The sequence below is a fragment of the Podarcis bocagei genome, assembly GCF_964188305.1.
Source record: "Podarcis bocagei genome assembly, chromosome: 15".
Classification (NCBI taxonomy): Eukaryota; Metazoa; Chordata; class Lepidosauria; order Squamata; family Lacertidae; genus Podarcis; species Podarcis bocagei.
Genome location: NC_138141.1, coordinates 982,812 through 1,006,420, shown reverse-complemented (window position 1 = coordinate 1,006,420; position 23,609 = coordinate 982,812). Strand labels below are relative to the sequence as shown.

The 23,609-nt window shown below is 44.6% G+C and overlaps 1 protein-coding gene across 5 annotated transcripts in view; it reads left to right on the top strand.

Annotated features, from left to right (window-relative positions):
* Positions 1–22,599, top strand: part of TACC1 (transforming acidic coiled-coil containing protein 1) — a 78,157-nt gene extending 55,558 nt beyond the window's left edge. For all 5 annotated transcript variants that reach the window (XM_081171383.1, XM_081171380.1, XM_081171382.1 and 2 more), the window contains 8 exons: positions 5,874–5,935; positions 8,407–8,547; positions 14,571–14,647; positions 15,685–15,728; positions 16,929–17,089; positions 18,468–18,574; positions 19,351–19,471; positions 20,620–22,599. In XM_081171383.1, the coding sequence (XP_081027509.1) occupies positions 5,874–5,935; positions 8,407–8,547; positions 14,571–14,647; positions 15,685–15,728; positions 16,929–17,089; positions 18,468–18,574; positions 19,351–19,471; positions 20,620–20,688 (782 nt within the window). In that variant the 3' untranslated portion in view covers positions 20,689–22,599. The remainder of the gene's footprint in view (positions 1–5,873; positions 5,936–8,406; positions 8,548–14,570; positions 14,648–15,684; positions 15,729–16,928; positions 17,090–18,467; positions 18,575–19,350; positions 19,472–20,619) is intronic.
* Positions 22,600–23,609: the final 1,010 nt, after the last annotated feature.

Below are 23,609 nucleotides of genomic sequence, written 5' to 3'. Positions count from 1 at the left end.
CGTGCTTCGGGCGAGTGTCCGCAAGCCTTGCGCACCCGGCAGGAGGTCCCGCCGAGCGTGCAAGGCTTGGGGCTGCAGCCTGCAGCCCGAAGCACGCGGAGCCCTCCGGAGGGTGCCCCATGCTTCGGGCGGGTGTGCGCAAGGCTTGGGGAGGCAGCCACGGCGGGGGGCGGGGGAATAATTTTTTTTTATTCATTTCCCCCCCCCAAAAAACAAGGTGCGTCCTATGGGCCGGTGCGCCCTATAGGGCGAAAAATACAGTATTTAGGATTGTAGCCTTAATTCCAGTTAAGTTTCACTTAATGTGCTTATCACCAAAGCCCATGTAAAGGTGTCTTTTTGAGACTGGGAAGCAGACATCTAATTTCATGGCCATGCATTCACTCACCACCACCCCCCATTGCTAATTTTGCACTCTTGGTGTAAATCTCCTACCCCCAGTGAACTTTGCTTTATCATGAAAGTGCCTGTTCACACCAGGAGAACCTTTTCTTTTAAGGCCAATTGCAGTGAAGGGGGGTGTCGAAATTACAGCTGGGGAGAGAAGACTAATTTGTATAATGGTTTATGTGTAATTTTATAATATTTATTGTTGCTATTTTAGTTGCTTATACACCACCTAGAGGTATTTTTATATATTAAGTAGTATAGGAATAGTCTAGATCTGGAACAGATGGCCTGGAACAGATGGCCAAGCATGCAAAAGGAAGGGAGATAGTAGTAATGGGGGACTTCAATTACCCGGATATTTGTTGGATGTCAAACTCAGCCAAGAGCATAAGGTCAAACAGATTCCTCACTGGCCTTGCAGACAACTTCATTGTCCAGAAAGTGGGAGAAGCAACAAGAGGAACAGCCATTTTAGATCTGGTCCTAACCAATGTTGATGACCTGGTAAGTGGGGTAGAAGTGGAAGGATCATTAGGCGCGAGTGATCATGCTCTTCTGAAGTTTACTATACAGCGGAAAGAAGCAGCCAAGCATACTAGGACTCAATTTCTTGACTTTAAGAAAGCCGACTTCATAAAACTTAGGGAAGTGCTGGGTGAGATCCCATGGACAGTAATACTAAAAGGAAAGGGAGTTCATGATGGCTGGGAGTTTGTTAAGAGGGAGATAGTAAAAGCACAACGTCAGGCAATACCAATGAGACGGAAACATGGAAGGTGCCTAAAGAAGCCAGGGTGGCTATCTAAAGAACTTTTAACTGAGTTAAGATTAAAAAAGGATGTGTACAAAAAATGGAAAAGGGGGGAAACCACCAAAGAGGAATTCAAACAAATAGCCAGCACGTGTAGACACAAAGTCAGAAAAGCTAAAGCACAGAATGAACTCAGGCTTGCTAGAGAGGTTAAAAGCAACAAAAAAGGCTTTTATGGGTATGTCCGTAGCAATAGGAAGAACAAAGAAACAGTGGGGTCACTCAGAGGAGAAGATGGTGAAATGCAAACAGGGGACACAGAAAGAGCTGAACTCCTCAATGGCTTCTTTGCCTCAGTCTTCTCCGATAAAGAAAACAATGCCCGACCTGAAGAATTTGGAGCAAATGATTCAGCAAAGGAAACACAGCCCAGAATAACTAAGGAGATAGTACAAGAATACTTGGCTAGTTTAGATGTATTCAAGTCTCCAGGGCCAGATGAACTGCATCCAAGAGTATTAAAAGAACTGGCAGATGTGATCTCAGAACCACTGGCAGTCATCTTTGAGAATTCCTGGAGAACAGGCGATGTCCCGGCAGACTGGAGGAGGGCAAATGTTGTCCCTATTTTCAAAAAGGGGAAAAGAGAGGACCCAAATAATTACCGCCCAGTCAGTCTGACATCAATACCAGGGAAGATTCTGGAGCAGATCATTAAGCAAACAGTCTGTGAGCACCTAGAAAGGAATGCTGTGATCACCAATAGTCAGCATGGATTTCTAAAAAATAAGTCATGTCAGACTAACCTGATCTCGTTTTTTGACAGAATTACAAGCCTGGTAGATGAAGGGAACGCAGTGGATGTAGCCTACCTTGATTTCAGCAAGGCATTCAACAAGGTGCCCCATGATATTCTTGTAAAGAAGCTGGTAAAATGCGGTCTTGACTATGCTACCACTCAGTGGATTTGTAACTGGCTGACTGACCTAGCCCAAAGGGTGCTCATCAATGGTTCCTCTTCATCCTGGAGAAGAGTGACTAGTGGGGTGCCACAGGGTTCTGTCTTGGGCCCGGTCTTATTCAACATCTTTATCAACGACTTGGATGATGGACTCAAGGGCATCCTGATCAAATTTGCAGATGACACCAAACTGGGAGGGGTGGCTAACACCCCAGAGGACAGGATCACACTTCAAAACGACCTTGACAGATTAGAGAACTGGGCCAAAACAAGCAGGATGAACTTTAACAGGGAGAAATGTAAAGTATTGCACTTGGGCAAAAAAATTGAGAGGCACAAATACAAGATGGGTGACACCTGGCTTGAGAGCAGTACATGTGAAAAGGATCTAGGAGTCTTGGTTGACCACAAACTTGACATGAGCCAACAGTGTGACGCGGCAGCTAAAAAAGCCAATGCAATTCTGGGCTGCATCAATAGGAGTATAGCATCTAGATCAAGGGAAGTAATAGTGCCACTGTATTCTGCTCTGGTCAGACCTCACCTGGAGTACTGTGTCCAGTTCTGGGCACCACAATTCAAGAAGGACACTGACAAACTGGAACGTGTCCAGAGGAGGGCAACCAAAATGGTCAAAGGCCTGGAAATGATGCCTTATGAGGAACGGCTAAGGGAGCTGGGCATGTTTAGCCTGGAGAAGAGGAGGTTAAGGGAGAGGAGTCTCCTTCTTTGGGGACTTAAGAGGAGTCTCCTTCTTTGGAGGTCTTTAAGCAGAGGCTTGACAACCATATGTCAGGAGTGCTCTGATGGTGTTTCCTGCTTGGCAGGGGGTTGGACTCGATGGCCCTTGTGGTCTCTTCCAACTCTATGATTCTATGATTCTAGATAATGATCATGATGCCAAATCATAGTGAAAACATGCCACAGTTTGTAAGCCCACAACTGACCTTGGCTTCACAACCTGATTTTGTTGTCAGAAAACAACCCCTAGTTAGTCTGCTATTCTGGGTTCAGACATTCACGCAAACCTCACTTCAGCTAAACAAACCATGGCTTAGCGTTATTTGTGAACCAGGCCAGTATGAAAAGGGTTCCCTGCAAATACACAGTCTTGAATGCTTTAGCAGATCCCCAAAGGCCAAAGCCCCATGGCTGAGTCCAGGGGGCTTGAGGAGCATTCTGAGGCAACTGGAGATGGCATTTATTGGCTTAGCTGATAAGAATAGAAGAAAACACATGAAACTTGTTTCGATCAGCTTTGGCTATTATGATGCTTGCATTCTTGTTATTCTGGGGAGAGAAAACAGCTGCTGCTAAGAACCACATGCAAATCTCCACAGGATGTGATGCCCCATTTCATGGAGTGGAGCAAAACGACAGCTGTTTTTTCCTGCAAAGCAGTAACAACAAGGAAGGGAGAACAGAGAAGAACAAAAACTAAGTCACCCTATTCTAGCACTTCTTATTTTATGCAATTTTTCAATGTTAGTTTTTGCATGTGGAGGAATTCACACAAAATCTTACTATCTGAAGCAGAAAAGCTAAGCAGCAAGCCCCCCTTCTGTTCTGCTAGTCGACATGTGCTATGATCTGCAATGAAGATTTCCTGAGCATGCCTCATTGAAATGAATGGAGCTGCACAAGAGCAATGGATTGTTTCCTTCCCCCCATCCCTGCACATCCATGTGTTATTCAGATCCTAAAAGCACAAGGAGAGCCTGACTAGATCTGTCCAGCACCCCATTCCCAACATGCCACCCAGATGCCTCTTGCAGAAGCCCACCCCAAGCAGGAGAAGAGGGCAAATGCAATTTCCTACTGTTGTTCCCCAGCGACTGGTATTCAGAGGCATCCAGCCACTCAGACCTTGTACTCCATTGGCCCAGCTGACTGCAGCAGATGGAGATGGGAAGTCTCACAACATCTGGAGCACCACATCCCATTGACATGGAGGTGTCTCAGGTTACCTGCAGAGGGTGAATGGCTTGGTTCAAGGTCAGGCTTTATGACTGATCTGGGATTCCAACCAAGCATTTTATTTTAACCAATTATGCAGCACTCTTGGCTTCCTCACTGTCGAGCATCCTCCAACCTTTCTCTCCTAGCCCCCTCTCAGGCTCTGACATTGATCCAAAGGGCTGCTTCGCACATTACAGGAAGCTGCATGCAGGCTTGCATAGCATAGCTGATCTTGGTTCTCTGGGGCTTAGATTTGCATGCTGCAAGCATTTCCAAATGTTTCCAGCAGCCACATCCTTGCTTTATACACACAGCAGATGTATATCAAAAAATGGGGCTGTAATTCTGAAGGAGGAATATGGGGAAGCACTTCTCAACATCTAAAATGTGAAGGATGGGCAGTGCAGTGCACACCCAGTGACTGCCAGAGAAGAGGTCTGCTGGATCCCAGCCCTTTCCCTTCTGTAGGGTCTTGGCATTGCCAGGGACATTCAGGTGGCCTCCCAGGATCTCTTTATGCAGTTTCCTAGGTTGTCCATTTTGCAAAATTGCCCAGCTGGAGAAGGTGTCTGTCCTTCCTATCCTTGGTCATTGAGCCACTCCAAATGAGGGCCACTTCACCCAAATGTCATTTGTGAAAAACGTCAGAAAATCATCCCAGATCTAACAGCTCAGCTGGTCCTTTCATGTCATCCAGGATCTCCACAAGTGTTTCACATCTGACCGAGATGAGATAGACGCTCAGTTGTTGAGCTGCCAAGTAATAAAAGAATCAAGTGCAGGGATGAAGCAGGGAGGGACCCAGCTCACTGAACGAGCACATGCTTTCCATACTGAAAGCTCCAGGTTCAATCCCAGGAGTCTCCACTTAAGAAGGCACAGGTAGATTAGGTGATCGGAAAGAGCCTTCTCTGCCTGGGACCCTGAAGAGACACTGCCAATCAGAGTAGACAGCAGTGGACTGGATGGACAAGTATTCTGGCCGGATATAAGGCACCTGCCTAGGACCTGGGCGGGATCTACACTGATCTCCTAAACGTATTGAAAAATAATGTAGAAAACTGCTTAATAGCAGTTTCCCACTGCTTTTGGCTTGCTGGTGTGCAGCACCCTCTGGTGTCACATTTTAATAACACATTTTTAACATTATAAATGACAAGTGTAGATCTGCCCTTGGTGACCCTTAGAGTCCTTCATATCAGGACAGGTCTGATCCCTGCATCTCACTTCAAAGCATTGGGTTTATCTGCCCAAGACCCTGAAGAAGAAGTGCTTTTTACTTGTCCTGAATTTTTGAACATTCTACTTCCCTGGATGTCCAGGAGTGCTGGTGTGGTGAGAGAGGGAGACAAGCTCTTCTGTACCCCTGTTCTCCAAGCCATGCATGATTTTATAGGCTCCTCCTCCTTAGTCTCAGTGTCGCCCTTGTAGAACTCAGCAGGGAAGAGGATCACAATGTGTTGACTCTCCCTGTCTTTGGCTCTGGCCCCCTGCTTTCCACCCCCATCAGTCACAGCGGGCACCAGCCACCACTGCCCTGGAGAGCCACTGCCAGCCAGAGCAGATAAGACTGAGCTGCATGCTCAAATAGCCAAACCTGGGATGAGCTATCTTCCTATGAGCCATTGCAAGGAAGCACGGGGGGAAATCTTCCAGGTGTGACTTTGGCATCCCATGGTCTTAAAAATAGGGGTTGGGTGGGAGGGCAGGAGAGTCTCGACTCAGAGAAAAGGGCTTCCACTTTCTTCTTCCAGTCATCACCACCGAGACTCCAGCAACCAGTGTGTGACCCACTTATTTCTTCTGCTTTAGGTTTTGAGAAGGACACATCGTTGAGCAAGGTGGCGGAGAGGGGCAACCCTGGGGATCCCTTGGTAAGCAGAAGAGCGGTTTCTGCCCTCCATTGAGCAAAGAAATGCAGTGGCTGCACCTGTAGAAGCCGTGGATCATGCTCTTCACCTGAATGCATTGCAGCAAGGGCTCTTTCACCCCTGCCTTACTTTTGAATATATGTGGGGTTGTTTCTGCTGAAGCACGGAACAGCCACAGGTGGCATTGCTGGCTAGGGAATCCTGCTTGGCAAGGACCTCTGGTTTCTTCTTTGTTGTGTGGGTGTACATGCATGCATGATTTCTCTGATTTTGCCTTAGAGCCAAACTACGTGTGATGTTATAAAGGGCACTTGGTAGCTACACCTGCAGATTCCAAAAAATGTAATACTAGTTGGGGGTTGGGATTTCATGGGGACTGCAGTGTGTGGAGGGGGGAGCTTCTCCCCCTCCCTCAAACTTGCAGTACTACGGGGCGGGCAGTTTTTGTTGGGATTGCGTGTAGGAAGCTTCCTTATGCAAAGTCACAGCCATTGCTCCCTGGAGCTCAGTTTTGCCTCTCCAGGGTCTCGCACAGGGACAGTCCCAGTGAAACCTGGAGATGCAAGGATTGAACTAGAGAGCCTCTGTGTGCTGTGGATGTGGGCTGTAAGCTCCTGCCCCACGTGTGCAGAATGTGAACATGGGTGCTATCTTCAAAGTTTGCTATGAAGGGATGTGGGAGACGAGCTGTGTCTCCAAGGGCCTGTTGGCAGCTCTGCTGAGAGAGCCCTTGGCTGGAATAAAGGCCTCTTGGCAGCAACATCCACCCCATACATTTAAAGTGCTGTGACACCACTTCAAACATCTGTGGCTTCCTCCACAAAGAATTCTGGGGGCTGCAGTTTGTTAAAGGTGCTGAGAGTTGTTAGGAAACCCCCATTCCCCTCCCTGAGCTACTACTCCCAAAGTTCCCTATGATGAATGATTGATTGTTAAATGGTTGGTTGAATGGGGGTCTCCTAACAGCTGCAGCTCCCAGAATTTTTGGGGAGGATGTGGCTGCTTAAAGTGGCATTATGGTACTGTAAACATATAGAGGGGAGGGGGAGAGAAGAGATAGAAAAGGGCAGATTTAAAATGAATCATGCCACTTCCTTCTGGGATGTATCAGGGCTGGTTTTTACTTTGCAGCAGCCTCTCTCCAAATTTTGCAACCAAAAGGTGTGTTATTGTGTTTAAAATGAAGGGTGCAAAAAGTTGCATGGACATGCTCAATTTATTAGAATCAGAGGCTGTGATGTTCAGGTTTTCTTTTGTTTTTAATCTACTTTGCAAGTAGTATAGTGGCAAGAGCAGGGATACTGACATCGTGTTTCTTTCCCTGGAGTCCTCTGTGGAGAGAATGCAAAGCAGATGTAAACAGGTAGCAAGGGAGACGTAGCCAAGGACCGCCCACCCACCACACACTTCCATCACATTAGTTCTCGGATTCTGAAACTCAAAATAACAGTGGACAGTGGAACCTTGGTTCTCAAACGGCTTAGTTGATGAACAAATCAGAACCCGAACGCCACAAACTTGGAAGTAAGTGTTCAGGTTTGCCAACTTTTTTCGGAAGCCGAGCATTCAATGCGGCTGTCGGCTATTGTTTCCAAGGTGCCTGTGCCATTCAGAAGCTGCACCTTGGTTTTCGAACATTCCTGAAGTCAAACAGACTTCTGGAAGGATTACATTTGAGAACCAAGGTACCACTGTAATCCTATACATGGTCGTCTGCCACAGTGGCGTAGCGTGGGTTGTCAGCACCCGGGGCAAGGCAAGTAATTTGTGCCCCCTAACCCGTGGATTTGCGCCCCCTAACCCTAACCCCCAGATGTTGTGCCCGGTGCGGCCGGCCCCCCCTGCACCCCCCACGCTACGCCACTGGTCTGCCATGGCTGCTTTAGCTGAGATTCCTGCGTTGCAGGGGGTTGGACAATCTGAATTGTAGAGTTAGATACAGCCCTGTATGGTTGAAGTATCAGCACCTTGGTGCTGCCCTGGCCATCTTTGCTGCTTCTTTTTCCTAAGCCCAGTTTGCCTGGCCAGAGCCCTTCCCCCTCCTTTGACATTTCCCCCTCCTCCTCAGACTTTCCACAGGATTTTAGACTTCAAAGACCCACAGATTTGCCCCCCATCATCACGTTCCAGAAACAATTGAAGACATTTTTGTTCCAACAACCTTTCCCAGATGGATGGCTAGGGATCTCTGCTGTGGGTCTCAATTTTATGTTTGTGTTTTAAATTGTATTCTATTCTTGGTGTCCTTTTAAATAGTTGTTTTTATTATATCTTTTTCCATTTCCTTGAAATATATATGTGGAAGGTGGTTTATAAATTCTGGATTGTATCCAAAGTTGCACTGAGTAACATGTTCCCATCTCCCTGGAACTCTTGTTTGGACCACTGGAATTGGGGGAACGAGTTCAGGAAGAACTTTCCCAGTTTGAAAGGGATGGCTGGTTTTTGTCTTGACGCAGTCCTTCTTTCCACAGGGAAGTTCTGAACTATCCTCTGAGGAAAAGGCCTCTGGAACTGCACTCCATGAGACGCCAGGGAGTGCTGAAAGCCCCCTAGATGCGATTTGCCTCAGTGAATCTGATAAGATGGCAGTTCTGACTCTGATCAGAGAGGAGGTAAGAGCTGCACCTGGAGGGGGGGGGGGGACCCCATCAGGATGTCAACCATGTAAGGCTCGTTGGTGGTCTATGTTTCTGGAGTGTGTGTTTTGGGTATGTTAGTTTAAGTCACTTAAATAATGAAGACAGAAAACATAAAAAAAATAAAAAAAATGTGTATTCATTTTATAACACAAATAAAAAACACGAACAGAAAAAACAAACAATACAAACGAATTATCGTCATATCCTTATTTTTCTAAACATTGTTAAGTGGGCTTCCCCAAGTCCCACCTATCTGATTTTCATTTTACTTCATCTTTGGCAGTTTACATATATTATAATTTCTAACCATCTTTTTCTGCAATCCATTTTTGTCCAGAAGCTGTTCCATTTTTTCCTTTTCTTCTTTTTCTTTTTTGTAAAGCTGTTTATAGTACTTTTGAAAGCATTTTCGAATCTCTACTGTGTTCTCAATATTCTTTCCATCCTCCATAATATTAATTATTATACTCTTCTTCAGTCTCTTTTTCAATTGCCAAGCCAATAATTTTCTGCATTTATTTGCCGATTCAAAAGTCTTTTGTTTCATCAATTTAATTTTCCATTCAATTTCTTGATTTACTATTTGTGAATACTCAAAATAAAAAAATTCCTTCCAGTAGCACCTTAAAGACCAACTAAGTTAGTTCTTGGTATGAGCTTTCGTGTGCATGCATGCACACTTCTTCAGATACACTGAAACAGAAGTTGCCAGATCCTTCTATATAGTGAGAAGGTGGGGAGGGGTGTTACTCAGAAGGGTGGTGGGAATGGGAGATAGGCAGATAGCTGAGAGAGCCTGTTGACGACTCTTAACGACTGTAATAGGTCTTACAGGAAAAGGCAAGGGGTGAGAAGGTGAGAAATGGTTTAGTCATGTATAGTGAGATAAGAATCCAATGTCTTTGTTCGGCCCAGGTCTCTCCATGGTTTTAAGTTTGGTAATGAGTTGTAATTCAGCAGCTTCTCTTTCCAGTCTATTTCTGAAATTCCTTTGTAGTAAAACAGCTACTTTGAGATCTTGTATAGAATGTCCTGGGAGATTGAAGTGTTCTCCTACTGGAGGAGAGAGGTGTTGTCATTCTTATTTCAGGCCTTGTACACAGCAGGGAGACATTCAACTAAACAAAGACAGGAAACGACACAGCCAATTCATACCATTCTGACTGGTTGCTGAGCAGCACCCCCTTTCCCTCTTGTCTAGCTGACTTTAACACTTACAGGATTAACCCTTAAGTTGCACACAGAACGATCTCTGTCGTTGCAATTCCAATGGGGTTATGTTTGAGAACAGTGCTTTGTCACTAAGAATGATAAATTACTTTTAAAATCAGTTACAAAATGTTGAGGTAGAAATGAGCTATAGAGCCATATGTTTTTAAAAAGCAGGGATGGGCAACCTGCAGCCTCAGGCCTAAAAGCCAAAGACATCTGTGAGTGACCAGCCCCTCTCCTGTCTCTCCTGGGAGGAAGAGGGAATGAGAAAGGAAAGGCAGAGAGAGAATGTGCTGCCCTCCCCCCAGACTGCCCCTGAGGCACTGGCCTTCAAACTCTTGGGTCAGCACCCACTGCCAGGACATCAAAGCATGACCGAAGGCAAGTCACAGGAGCAGCACTGCCACTATGCAAGTAGATTATTTAAAAATTCAGAAAATTCAGAAATGTAAAAGGCGATCTGAAGAGAAACCACTGCAAAAGGGAATTGGAGAAAGTCTGTCTTAAAAGCCCTGACATTTTAAAAACTCTCTGGAAGTGTGTACTTTGACCAGTATGAAACATGGTTATGCAATGTAATTTTCAACTCTGACTTATAAGCTGCGATTATTATTTTTTTAAAGAACCGGAATTGGAAAGAAATGACATTGCCACAGTTACACAGCCCCAGCGTTTACTCAACCACTCTTAAGGCCAAAATATTAGCAAGTACATATCTTGGGATTTGTTTCCTCATAAAACACATAGGGCAGTTGAATTCTTGACATAGGTTGCTGCTATTTTAATTGTCCTCTTAAAAGAATAAAAAATAAAAATACCAGCCTGCTTTTTGCACTGCAGAATTTAAAATAAGCAAGCTGGGATCTGTTTGTTCCTTCCTGAAAAGGCACACTTTGAGAATTCAAAATCAACAAACTGGGACTGTTGTTGGGTTTTAATGTTTATCCCTTACCCAATGAGCAGTGGGGGAACGGCAGCTAGATTGGGGTATGGTTTGGGCCAATGATAAGATTCCTTTGTTTGCCTGTTGAAAGCATGAAGGAAACAGCTGCAGATGAAGTGGGAAGTGGCTGCAGCGAGTGCGTGGAGGTAATCATTACAGCCAACTGAATATATGCAGACCAGCAGGTGGACTGTTCCTGTTCTCATGCATTCGGCTGCCACTTGTGCTAGGATAATACACTGTAATTCTCACACAAATAACAGTCTGTGTAAAAGAGTTTAAAACTTTACTGCAATAGCTTTATAAACAATAAATAAATAAGAAGCAAAAAGTGTCATGCCAAATAACTTTTCCAATCACTTTAATACTTTCCCAGTCAGACTGTATGGGGCTGCTGGAACAGAAGTTCATATCCCACAGAGTGTTTTACATGCAGCTATTGAGTTCTGCTAATTTTTATTTTATTTTATTTTTTGAAATTTTAAAACCTCCCCCGAAAGCTGAGATTCTGGTTAGAATGATCAGGCCGGGCCCGTTACAATTGGACTCCTTCCCTACCCAACGACCAATCCCAATTTGTAGGATTGCTTTGGTGCTCGTGTATAAAGACAGCTTTTCCTGAGGCTGTTTGTTTGAGAAATGTATTTAAAGCTAGAAATTTTTGCTTCTGGAGGAGGAAAAAAGTACAATAATTTTCCACCCAGCTGCCCCACCTCAATTTTACATACTGTCACACAAAAAAACAAACTTGTCAGGCTCATTTATTTTTATTAATTTTTGCCCCCCCTTTTTTGTTGTTTGCTGCCTCTTAGCTAAACACACATAACCAGTGGGCAATGGGATGCCCTTACTTGTGAGTGTGATGCAGTGTATCATGAACAACCACTGACTGTAGGGCTCTGCACCAGCCTCTGTATCTCTTTCAGCTTGCTGCAGCCCTTAGGTATTGTGTAGCCTGTTACACTGATAGCAGCAGACAATCGAAGACACACCTGGCGAGGGCAGCAGCTGCCAAGTCACAAAACAGGAGGTGTAAAATGGAGGCCTTTTTTTTCCCTGAAGGTGTTTGTTTTTTGTTCTTCTTCCATTTAAGACTGGAATCAAGCTTGCATGTAAACTACTGGTAATTTAAGTTTCCTTTTGTGTCATAAAATGTACAACTGTCTAAAACTGTAGGTTATGAAAAAATAAAGATTTAGGCACTGTTGGGGAAAAAAAAGAAAAAATAATAATTCAGAAATGGGTCCCCAAATGTATGTTTGGGTTGAAGCTGCGTTCCAGGTCTGCAAAGTCTGAGGACCACCCTAAGAGAAAAGCTTGCCCACCTCATTGTATGGTGTGCAAGGGATCAGGGTTTTCAACCAGGAATCTTCTGATCTGAGGTCAAACCCTACAGAGTGCTACAGAGCACTCAGGCTTTACAGCCTCTTCAAACACAGACACGAACATCAGCTCCTCTGACTGGCAGGCAGTATCAGTGGCCAGGACTGGCAATAAATGCCAGGAACCTGCTCTAGCTCTTTCTCACTGTTCTGCCCTCTGGAAATGAGAGGACCACAGTCTGGGCCTGAGCCTGAGCATGTGAAAGCGGAAGGTAGCCTTCTCCAAAGTCCGCTAGTGCCTCAGAAGTGCTGGGGTCCAGGCCTGCCAGGGGGTCCTCCCAGTCTGAGGTGGGTGACGTTTACATGCAAGCTACTAGACAGGTACGGATGAAGTGACCCTTCTTGCCCACAGAAAGGGGTGCCACAATTTAAAAGTGGCAGGCAGAGTTTTTACACTTGTGCCTAACCACTCCTGATATGTGCCTTCTGTGCTGAGTCTATCCCATTAGGTATTTTTTGAAATGGAGACTTCCGGGTTAGCGCAAAAGGTTAATGGCGGATTCCCTCCGAGCTCCGGAGGGAATCGGCTCTGTGGAAGATGGGTCCTGCCGTGGCGGCGGCACGGGGACCCTCAGAAACCACAGGCGCTGAAGCCTGTGGACTTGGTGACTCGGCGGGCACCATTTGCGCCCCCCCGACCCGCAAAGAAGCCTTTTTAAAGGCTTCGGAGCGGGGGACGGAGAGCGGCGCGGTGCTGAGAGTAGACCGCTTCTTCTATGGAGTGAAGCCGCATGCCATGGCTGGAGAGCGCTGACTTCTTTCTTTGAACATTTGGACTGCAAAAGTAACAACCCGTGAGTAGTACGGAAATTGGAACTAAAAATCTCTTTTTTTGAATTCTGCACGATCGGGGGAGGTGTTAAAAGGAAGTCCGCCTCCCCATCCTGTAGACAAATTAAAGCAAGAATTGGATAACTAAGGTCGAGATACCACTTTTCTCTTTATGAGACAAAAGTTATTAATTTCACGACTTGGCAGTATAAGTATTTTGCTGGAGGATAAGAATTGATTTTTAAGAGCTGAAGTGCAACCCCCCGGGATCTGGGAGTGATCCGTGAGACAGCCTGCTGAAGAGATATAAAGAGTTTGACAGCTGTCAAACGAGCTGTCAAAGTTGGAAAAATTTGCCTTTTGTTATTTCTGCTGGTTATTTTTGTTACATTTGATTTTAAGTCGTTGAAAACAAAGAAGAAACAAAAACAAATTAACTTGACTGTTGGATAAGGAATACTAAGTAACTAGAATCCCTCTAGAGGGGGTTCTGAGACATTACAATGGCTGCAGATGGAAAAATACAGGCTGAGCTGGATAGAATGTTTTTTCTCTTGGGAAAGTTACAAGGTCAGAGTGAAGTTTTGGCTACAAATGCTACAACTTTGAATTCTAAAGTAAATAAACTTGCTGATTGCGTCAAGGACTTGATTCAAGAAAACTTTGCAGCTGAACAAGAAGAGATATGTGTTGTTTCAGAGGAGTGGTAAGGAGGAGCTGAAATGCCGCAGATGAAAAAGGAGAACCAGAGGCCTGTAAAGATGGATTACAAGAAAAACAAGACCTGGATGATGAGAATTTGGTTTGAATTGGAGAATAAAGATTGGAGGGATCTCCCTATGGGGAGATCGGAAGACCTATGGATTACAAATTTGATCAAGGCGAAAGTTGGAGCTTTTGGGACACTTGGGACATTTGGACTTAAAAGGAATAAGAAACATGATTTGGGCTCCCCTTTAGAATATGGAGGTCTGGTTGGAAGAAACATAGACCCTAGTGGGACAGAGCTTCTCCGAGACTCGATGTCCAATATAAAGGACTACCAACAAAACCGGCAGAGAGGGACTGAGAGAGATTTGAGGGCCTCGGACGTGAGAGCTCCAGGCTGATAACTGATAGACTGATGGATATTTTTTGGGGATCGAAACCGGGAAAGGGGGGGTGAGAGTTTTGGAATCCAAAGGGTGTATAATTATATGTTGTTTTTTGTTTTTTTGTTTTGTAATTAATATAAAAATTGGGAAATTTGTGGAAGGAAATTTGGGTCGACCTTATAAAAGGGCGTAAATGATGAGTACTGTTGTTTAACTGAGGTCTATAAGTTAAATTTGGATAATTAAGATGAATTAAGTAAAATATTAATAAGGTAAAAGTTGGGGATAAGAACTTGCTGAGTTAACTATTGGAATTGGGATGCAAGAAGGGGAGGTGTGGGGAAGTCAGGGAAAGTGGTTAAGAAATTAAGGATTTAAAAATATATTTGTTATTTGTGTTGTGCTTGTCTGTGGTTGTTTGTGTTTTTGTGTTTGTCTTAAAAATATGTGAAAACTTTAATAAAAATTTTATTTTAAAAAAAAGGTATTTTTTGAAATGCCTCGTAGTGGCTTCACACATTACCGTACTTTTTACAGTTAGGATGGCTCTGAAATGGAAAGCTAAATGATGTTCTTTGTTCCCATGTTTTGTAGATCATCTCCAAAGAGATTGAAGCAAACGATTGGAAGTGGAAATATGAAGGAAGCCGGCAAGAGGTTCTGGAAATGAGGTAACTCTCTCCATCCAGCCCAGGGCCCTGGTGGGGATGTAAATTGCACCCTCTCCTGTAGTTTGATGAGCAAGGAGAGTGATAGCCCCCTACCTCAGCTGATGTACGTGTGGGTGTGTATAATTTTTTATTTCATAAAATTTATATACCAATTGAATGTAAAAACAAACAAACAAAATACCCTGAAAACTGTTTTCAAAATAATAAACCAATAAAATTACTGGTAAAAACAGTTAAGAATAAGTATTTAAAATGTTTTTAAAAAATCATTGATAAACTAAAAACATATTAGAACACACGTTAACATTATCTATATTTGGGTAGGCTTGTCTAAACAAAAATGTTTTTCGCAGGCACCAAAAAGAGTACAGTGACATGTTCTCTTAAGTGTGTAGAAAGGCAACATCCACTTTTGTCCGCAGCTGCCCTTTGGCATGCAGCCTCTGGAGGGTTGGCCAAGGGCAAGTGTGGCCCCCGAATGAAAAAAAGCCATCCCTGGCCTAGGAATTTGGCCTGGGCAGGGAAGACCCCAAGTCAATCTCCACTCAGCCACAAGACTTCCTGGGTGATCATCAGCTTGTTCCTCTCGGTCCAGCCTGCCTACCTTGCAGGCTGGTTGTGAAGATAAAAGAGCAGGACCTTTGTGTGCACCATATCAGGAGAAAGAACAGGATACAAATGGAATAAATTTGTACATAGTTGTTTGTTTGTTTGTTTGTTTGTTTGGATGTTAACAAAAAAGCACCCAAATCAAAAAAAGTGTCAGTTTTCTTTACCTACATTTTTGTAAAGAGTTCTGGAAGCCAAACAGGTCTATACAGTGAAATGGGCGTGCATGTAACCATTCTCAAGTTTGCATGCATCTTAAGATGCCTGCAGAAGAGAAACTTTGAGTGATGGCTGTCTGTCTGTCTTGCATAAGGATGAAATAATGTAAAAGGCATCCCGCACTAGGATGAGTGGGTGGAGCTGGTTCACTGAAGCAAGAAGTGAGCAATTCTGATTCTTGTGTGCTGTTTCCTGACTTTTCTGTTTAGGAAGATTGTGGCTGAATACGAGAAGACCATTGCCCAGATGATAGGTAAGCCATAGCTTTGTGGGCAGAAGGGACAAGAAAGCTGTGCCTCACCCTCTACAGATCATCCCCTCCAGCTAATCCAGGCCATAAATGTGCAGGAGGCATATCTTTATTTATTCATTTTATTAAATTTGTATACCGCCCTGTCTATACCCATAGATCTCAGAGCTGTTCACAAATGCAGTTTCAATGCAATGTGTCTGGTCTCTGTGTCTGTGACACGACGTGCCAATTTTTCAAGTGGTAACTTGGAATCTGGTCAGCGCTTGGAGAGGCAGTTATAGTCAAGTCTCTGTGTAAATGCTGCAAGCATGATAAGAACATAAGAGCCAGGTAGATTAGCCCAAGGCCCGTCTCGTCCAGCACCCTGTTCTCACAGTGGTCAACCAGGTGCCCATTATAAGAAGAATTTTTTTTATTTGTACCCCTCCCATCGGACTGGGTGTTCCCAGCCACTCTGGGCGGCTTCCAGCATAATAAAACCACAGCAAACATCAAACATTAAAAACTTCTGGATACAAGGCTGCGTTCAGAGGTCTTCAGAAAGTTGTGGGGTTGTTTATCTGTTTGACATCTGATGGGAGGGCATTCCACAGGGTGGGCGCCACTACCAAGAAGGCCCTCCACCTGGTTCCCTGGCTCCGCAGAGGCAGAACAGAGCACAACAGCACTCTTTTTAAAAAATATTGGCTAATTGGTGGGAAATAGCAGATATCAAGGACAGGATACTTCTCCATTTCGAATTGGTATCTGAAGAAGTGTGCATGCACACAAAAGCTTATACCAGAACAAACTAAGTTGGTCTATAAGGTGCTACTGGAAAATTTTTTATTTTTATTTTGACTACATCAGACCAACACGTCTACCTACCTGAATTTGGAATTAAGTTAGCCTTCCCCAACCTGGTGCCCTTCAGAGGTTTTGAACACCAACCCCTCTCCATTTAGTTCAGCCTTGGCCAACCTTCAGTCATTAATGGGAGTTGTCGTCCAAAACCTCTTGAGGGTGCCAGGTCAGTGAAGGGTGAACGAAACCTTTGGCGGAGCTCTTGAACATGTGAAAACCTGCCCTCCTGCACTGCTGTTCAGCACTGTCTTCTCCGATAGGAATCACAGCTGGGGAAGAAGGGAACGCCTCACTGCTACTTAGGAGCCAATACTTTCCAGGTAGGCTTAATGTTCTCCTTTTCATTTGAATCCACAGAGGATGAACAGAGGACAAACATGGCATCCCAGAAGAGTCTTCAGCAACTGACGATGGAGAAGGAGCAGGCTCTGTCGGACCTGAATTCTGTGGAACGGTCCCTTTCCGACCTGTTCAGGAGATATGAGAACCTGAAGGGGGTCCTGGAAGGCTTTAAGAAGGTCCTTTCTCTGCATAAAAAGGCCTTTTCTCCTCCTTACCTGTAGCTCAGAATCCCTGCCTTATCTGCTGTAGGCCAGAGGTGGGGGACCTGTGGGCTCCAGAAGTTCCTGGACCCCTAACCATTAGCCCTGCTGGCTGGGCTGATGGGAGTTTGAATGCAGCAATTTCTGAAGGGCCACAGGTACCCTGATGCAGGAGGGCGTATCTTTTTTCGGGGTGAAATTGAATTTTTGCAAATTTCTTCAGTGATGCGTCTTAAAAATATGTTTCTGGGTGTGATTCAAATATGCTATTCTTTTTGTGATTGGACAGTATTCAGTAAGTCTATGTCTGAGGAAGAAGCACATAATTTGCTTTTGGAAAACCAAAGAACCCCAAAGGATTTTAATTTTACCTTCTGAGAATGTCAGAAATGCCTTATTACTACTACTACTACTACTACTACTACTACTACTATTAACAATAATAATAATTTATAGTAAAACTGCAAGTAAGCATTTTTAATGATTTCGAGGCAATTTTAAACACATTTTACTTATCAAGTGAAATTACTGTAAATTATATTACTGTGCTTTTCCATGTAGACTATGCCCCCGTGTATTAGACGACCCCTATTTTTGGGGACTCCAAATTAAGGAAATGGTTGGAGATTGCCTAGAGCTGTTAAACGTTTTTTGGGGGAGGCACAGTTGTTTAGCTTTTGGGGGGGATTGCAGACAATCACTCACCCACCTGACCGCCACTGCCAGTCGCATATCTCGCCAAAGCCACTGTCCAATCACCGCCGGCAGCCGACAATCAACTGCACAATTGCCGTATTTTAGCAAAGGAAATAATCCCCCCTCATATATTATTGCATTTATTCCCCTGTGTTAGTCAAGGATTTATGGATTAAGCCTCTTGCAAAGTCTCATATCTTTTAAAAAAACACCTAGTTTATGAAGGTGTATTCTTTAATATTCATTATCCAAATGGGTGCATTCATTTTGATGAATGTATAATCTCCATTGGAGGGCTGGATCCAGAACTGGCCCACCCTCTGTGCACCCCTTTTGACCGATAGGTGTGGGCCTCCACCAGTCTGTTTCCTGACATCACATGGCAACAGGCGATTCAGATTTTCCCCAATGGGGCAGTATCAGGAAGCCAACAATTCTGCTCCAGGTCAGATTTCAGTCCATGCTGGAGAAGAATTTAGAGGCTCGTGAAGCTTGAATGCTATTTCCCTATGGACTTTAAGAAGCCTTTGAAGCACTTTCCCCAAGTTCAGCTCTGGAGAACTTTGCTAGCTTCTCCATCTTGATGCTCTGCTAGTTGGCACACTTGCATCTTTTGTTGCTAAACCTTTTGCATCTTCCTCTAACTTTTGTCTTCTAGAATGAGGACGCGTTGAAGAAGTGTGCTCAGGATTATCTCACTCGGGTCAAGCAAGAAGAGCAGCGGTACCAGGCCTTGAAAATCCATGCTGAAGAGAAGTTGGACAAGTAAGGAATTTTTGGCTTTCAAGGAAAGAGAGAATGGCAACACTGAAGTGTGGTTAACAGAAAGCGGGAGTGAAAGCTTCCAGATTCCTCCCTGTGGGTGTGCTGGAGGAGGAGAAGGGGAAGCAAGTGAGGCCAGAGGAAGGTTCTCATGGTGTCTTGATTAAGGGGGGATGGGGAACAAAAGCGTCTTTGCATGCAACAGAATATAAGCTCAATATAATATAATATAAGCTCAGAGTATAAGCTCAAGTTTCAGGAATAATGATGACGATAAGCAGTTGAAGGATCAGTGGTGGCTGATGCCCTTTGAGGAGTGATAAGATGGAAGCAGAGTAAACAACAGCTGATGCAGCCGGAGTCAGCGACAAGCAGAGCTAGTTAATTTTAGTTTTGTCCCCATCATCCTCCATGCTGGGCTCTACACAGGGAAACACTAAGACCTAAGGCAGAGGAGGCTCGGAAAGCAGGCAGGTGGCAGCTGTCTGAGGGCAGAGCAAGGTTGGTGGGCAGAGCCACCTGTTTGCTGCAATGGACCAGCCTCCACTGCCAAAGGATTGCAGCGCATCATGAATAATATCAACAGTGGGCTGCTATATTGCGGACAGGAAATCCTGCAGTTGAAAGCCTTCACCCACAATCTGAGAGTCAGTTTTCTCTGCTAAGGACATTTTTATTACAGCCTGGCTGAGCACAATACTGTCACTCTCAAGGGCTATCCAGAAGATGAACCTTATTTGCATCTCTGTTTCTCTTGCTGTCTTCCCCCTTCAATGCAGAGCCAATGAAGAAATTGCTCAGGTGCGCAACAAGGCCAAAGCGGAGAGTGCAGCTCTTCACGCTGGGCTCCGAAAAGAACAAATGAAGGTGGAGTCTCTGGAGAGGGCCCTCCAGCAAAAGGTGAAGGAGCCTCTCTTATCTTTTTCCTGCTGCAAAGAAAAGAGCAATTGTCTGAATCTACCACATGCTGCTTGAAATTCCTTTAACATGGACAGCAAAATGTACATTGAGTTTTCAGTATTCTCCTGATCTTGTGATATTGCTATTTTTTATTCTTCTTAATTGTTCAATGGCCTGATTCATTTATTGTGTTTATACAATATTTCTATTGTGCTTCATTTGTCCTGTATTTTTAATATTTTCTTCTGTGTTGGGGGAGCCTTATATACTGAAGGGTAGTACAATCCTGACGATGATATACAGTAATCTGTGTTCCAAATAGTACTCCTGAATCTGTTTGGGTTAACTTGGTTATGTTGGTTGATTTCCTCAATACCAAGACCCTATTGCTATGGTCCCTAACTTGAGGCCCACCTTGGTGCCTGCAAAAGCCCTTCCTAGGTTTCTTTTTCAAATACTGAGTTTTGGGGACGTTGTTCTTCAGGATGGTTTCCTTAGCTACTTCTTCTGTCAGTGTTTGATTTGGTTTGGGATGTGTGTAGATGTTTTGCCTGTTTTGAGGGCATTTTGTGATGCTCACAACAGTTTCTTTGGTTTCCAAATGTGGCCCAGGGCACAGAAAGGTGACCTAGTTGAAACTATGAAAATATGATTGCACAAGCATTTAAAGGAGACTCCATTGCACTACAGGTGCCTTATTGGATTTTGCAGGTTTCAACTTTTGCAAGTCTGTGGGTTGTTTTTTTATGGAAATGCTCTACAGCAGGGATTGGGATCCTGTGTGGAGTCCACAGCATGTTGGCTAGATAGACTGTGGCCACTGCCTATACCAGAGCTTTCCAAACTTTTCATGTTGGTAACATACTTTTTAGACATGCATCATTTCGTGACACAATAATTCAGTTTTATTAGCACTAACCCCTTGCCAGTCCCAGGAGGAGCAGCATTCACATGAAACGCCTGCACACTGAAGGCAACATGCTAATGTGTCGCAACACACAGTTTGGAAAGCTCTGGCTTATCCCATTATCCCATTCGCCAGCCCAAACCCTCTGCATTCTCTTGCACCCAATGGTGGCAACAAGAAAGGAGATTTAAGAATGTGTCATTAGCAGCTCTTCACTTCCTACGTTTTGTGTGTTTTTCAGAACCAGGAAATTGAAGAACTGACCAAGATCTGCGATGAGCTGATTGCCAAGCTAGGAAAGGCGGACTGACCCCCTCTCTCTCATCCAGAGCAACCATGCTCTGCTACTTCCTGTTGTCTATCTGCATCTTCAAGTGAGCACCCTGCCTTATTTTCCAGAACTAATCTTCCCCCTGCTGCAGGAGAGGGAAAAGCACATGCACTTGCCTTCTGTATCAAGCAGTCTTCACCTGCAAGAGGGAATCAGAGGCCCTATTATGTGTTCATTTCCAACATTACACACCAGTCCAGGTCTCCTCCTTGGCTTCACTTCCGCTGTCCACTTTTTGTAGCCCAGCTGCAATTGGTGAGGCATATGCAGTATATACATATTAGACATGCCATTTTATTTGCAAGAAGGCATTGAGAACAGCCGCTCTGTTCTGCGACTAGGTGGGGCTCCAGCCCACAGAAGATGCTGCATTTGCTGCCTTGAGAGCTGATGCCTGATGAAAAGGGACACTGCTGTGAATACCTGCCAATGGGTGATGGGGAGGGGCCAGGAGGAGGTGCCGTTTACCTAAACAGGTGCTTTGCCATATGTGGTTGCAGTGAGCATGGGGAAGGCACAAGTGAGATGTGAAGTAAGCTGTAATGGAGGGGGTGCGCAACAAGGCCAGTTTTAATGCAGCTGTTGCATGACACAGGCTGGTGTCTAGATTGCTTCCTGAGGGTGGATCACATGTAGAATTCAAATTAGGGTCTACTGGATTGTGCGAGAACAAGTCTTTGTGAGCCAGGATTGGCAATGAAAAAGGCAGTGCTTCAGGGCACCTTAAAGACTTTATAAGGTCTTACAGATTAGAAGGTTTGTGCCACGATACATTTTCTTAAGGCTCTTGTGTGTGTTCAGGCACAGACCAACATAGGGTACCCTCCTGGAATTTCTCTTTTCAGTTAGTGCACTTTAATGCTGCGGTGGGAGGACAGTGTTCCCTCCCAGTGACAGAGAGAGAGCACATTTCCCAGAATGCACCTTGAATGCAGGGCCTCCCAAGTGAGTAACAGCTCCTAGACATTGAAGAATATGAATATATAATCTCCTCCCTGTTAATGGGATTCTAGATGCTCCTGTCATCTCTTTGGAAACTGGGTGAAAGTATGGAAGGCAAACTATGCAGCAGACAGGTGTGGTTTCTAATGCAGTTGTGCTCACTAGCAGGAACAGTTTTGGCACTGAGTTACTCCATGCTACACTGTCCCAGATTGCTTTTATTTTTTAGTTGCTCATCGACCTTGTAATGGCTTCTGCAACTTAGTTCTGGTGGTGGCAGATGCAGCCTGTTCCCATAATGTAAGAAGTATATGATTCTCTCCCAAATGGTCGATGTAATGCAGGCGACCTATGTCCTGAACTCAAAATCGGGGTGGAGGGGAAGGTTCTGGTGGTGTATTTTGGAATCTGTGCTTCCATATTAGGCAGCCTTGCATCAGAAAAATCCAGACTGGATGATTCTCTTATATCTGGCTGATGACTAGTTAAATCGTCCAGTTGATTCGGTTTAATTCCAGAACAGAAGCAATTTGCTAGTCTCTGGTTCCCAGCATGCCTTTCTCTCTCTGCCGTGAAAGCTAAACAACCCTTTGTACAAAGGAGCCTGCCTATAAACCCAGTTATTGCTGTCTGCCAGCATACAGTTGCTGAGAGCACTTGTCTGCCACAAAGTCCCCAAGATATATTAACCTGACAGTTACTTTGGTTCCCTTGTACCATCCAGCAAAGGGTCTCCAGCCCCTGGGCCAGGATGCCCTGCGGCTGGGGCTGCTTTGTGCAGTGGGTGTGACTTGCTACCATCACACATTTGATATGTATGATAATTTCCCTTTTCTATGTCAGGTAAATATTTGTAAGAGTTATACTCACACAAATGAGATTATAATAATGATTACTAATATATTTTTTCCATGTCCCATTGCCTGAATAAAAATAAAGTGTTTCCAAGTTGGGAGTATTTGTTTTCCTTTTATTACTGTGCTGTGTTTTCGGGGGGGGGGGGGGAGTCTGTTTTGCCTCTACCCTCTTGTGACTTTCCAGTGAGACAAGGCTAAACTGGCCAGTCAATGAGACTGCATTCACACCATACATTTAAAGCCATGACCTCCCCCAATGAATCCTGGGAGCTGCTGAGAGTGTAGCTAGGAGAGGCCTATTCCCCTCCTGGAACTTCCGGTGAAGGGGGATTTTTAAACCTAAGCCAAGTTAACATTTTTCCTCACACAACTGTGCACTACTTCTCAGTGCTGAGGGAATGAACCAGGGATGGGGAACTTGTGGCCCTCCAGTTACAGATAGGTAGCCGTGTTGGTCTGCCATAGTCAAAATAAGAAAATTCCTTCCAGTAGCACCTTAAAGACCAACTAAGTTAGTTCTTGGTATGAGCTTTCGTGTGCATGCATGCACACTTCTTCAGATACACTGAAACAGAAGTTGCCAGACCCTTCTATATAGAAACGAAAGCTCATACCAAGAACTAACTTAGTTGGTCTTTAAGGTGCTACTGGAAGGAATTTTCTTATTTTGATTGTGGCCCTCCAGATAGTGTTGGGGTCTAAATCCCATCCTGGCCATGCTGAACTCCAACAACATCTGGTGGGCATCACATTGGCTGACGGCTGACGGCTGTGAACAGTGCTTTTTTCCTGGGGACGCATAGCCCTAAACATTTTGTGAATCTTTGTACTTTTGTCCATTTACTGTATATATTTTTCCCGATTTGAACTATAAAATGGTGATTTTCTTGAGTCAAAATGAGAGTACCCCTAAAGATTTTCTTATATACAGCTTCAGGGGCCGCTAACCCAGAAATAGTACCTCGGGTTAAGAACTTTGCTTCAGGATGAGAACAGAAATTGTGCTCCGGCGGCGAGGCAGCAGCGGGAGGCCCCATTAGCTAAAGTGGTGCTTCAGGTTAAGAACAGTTTCAGGTTAAGAATGGACCTCCGGAACGAATT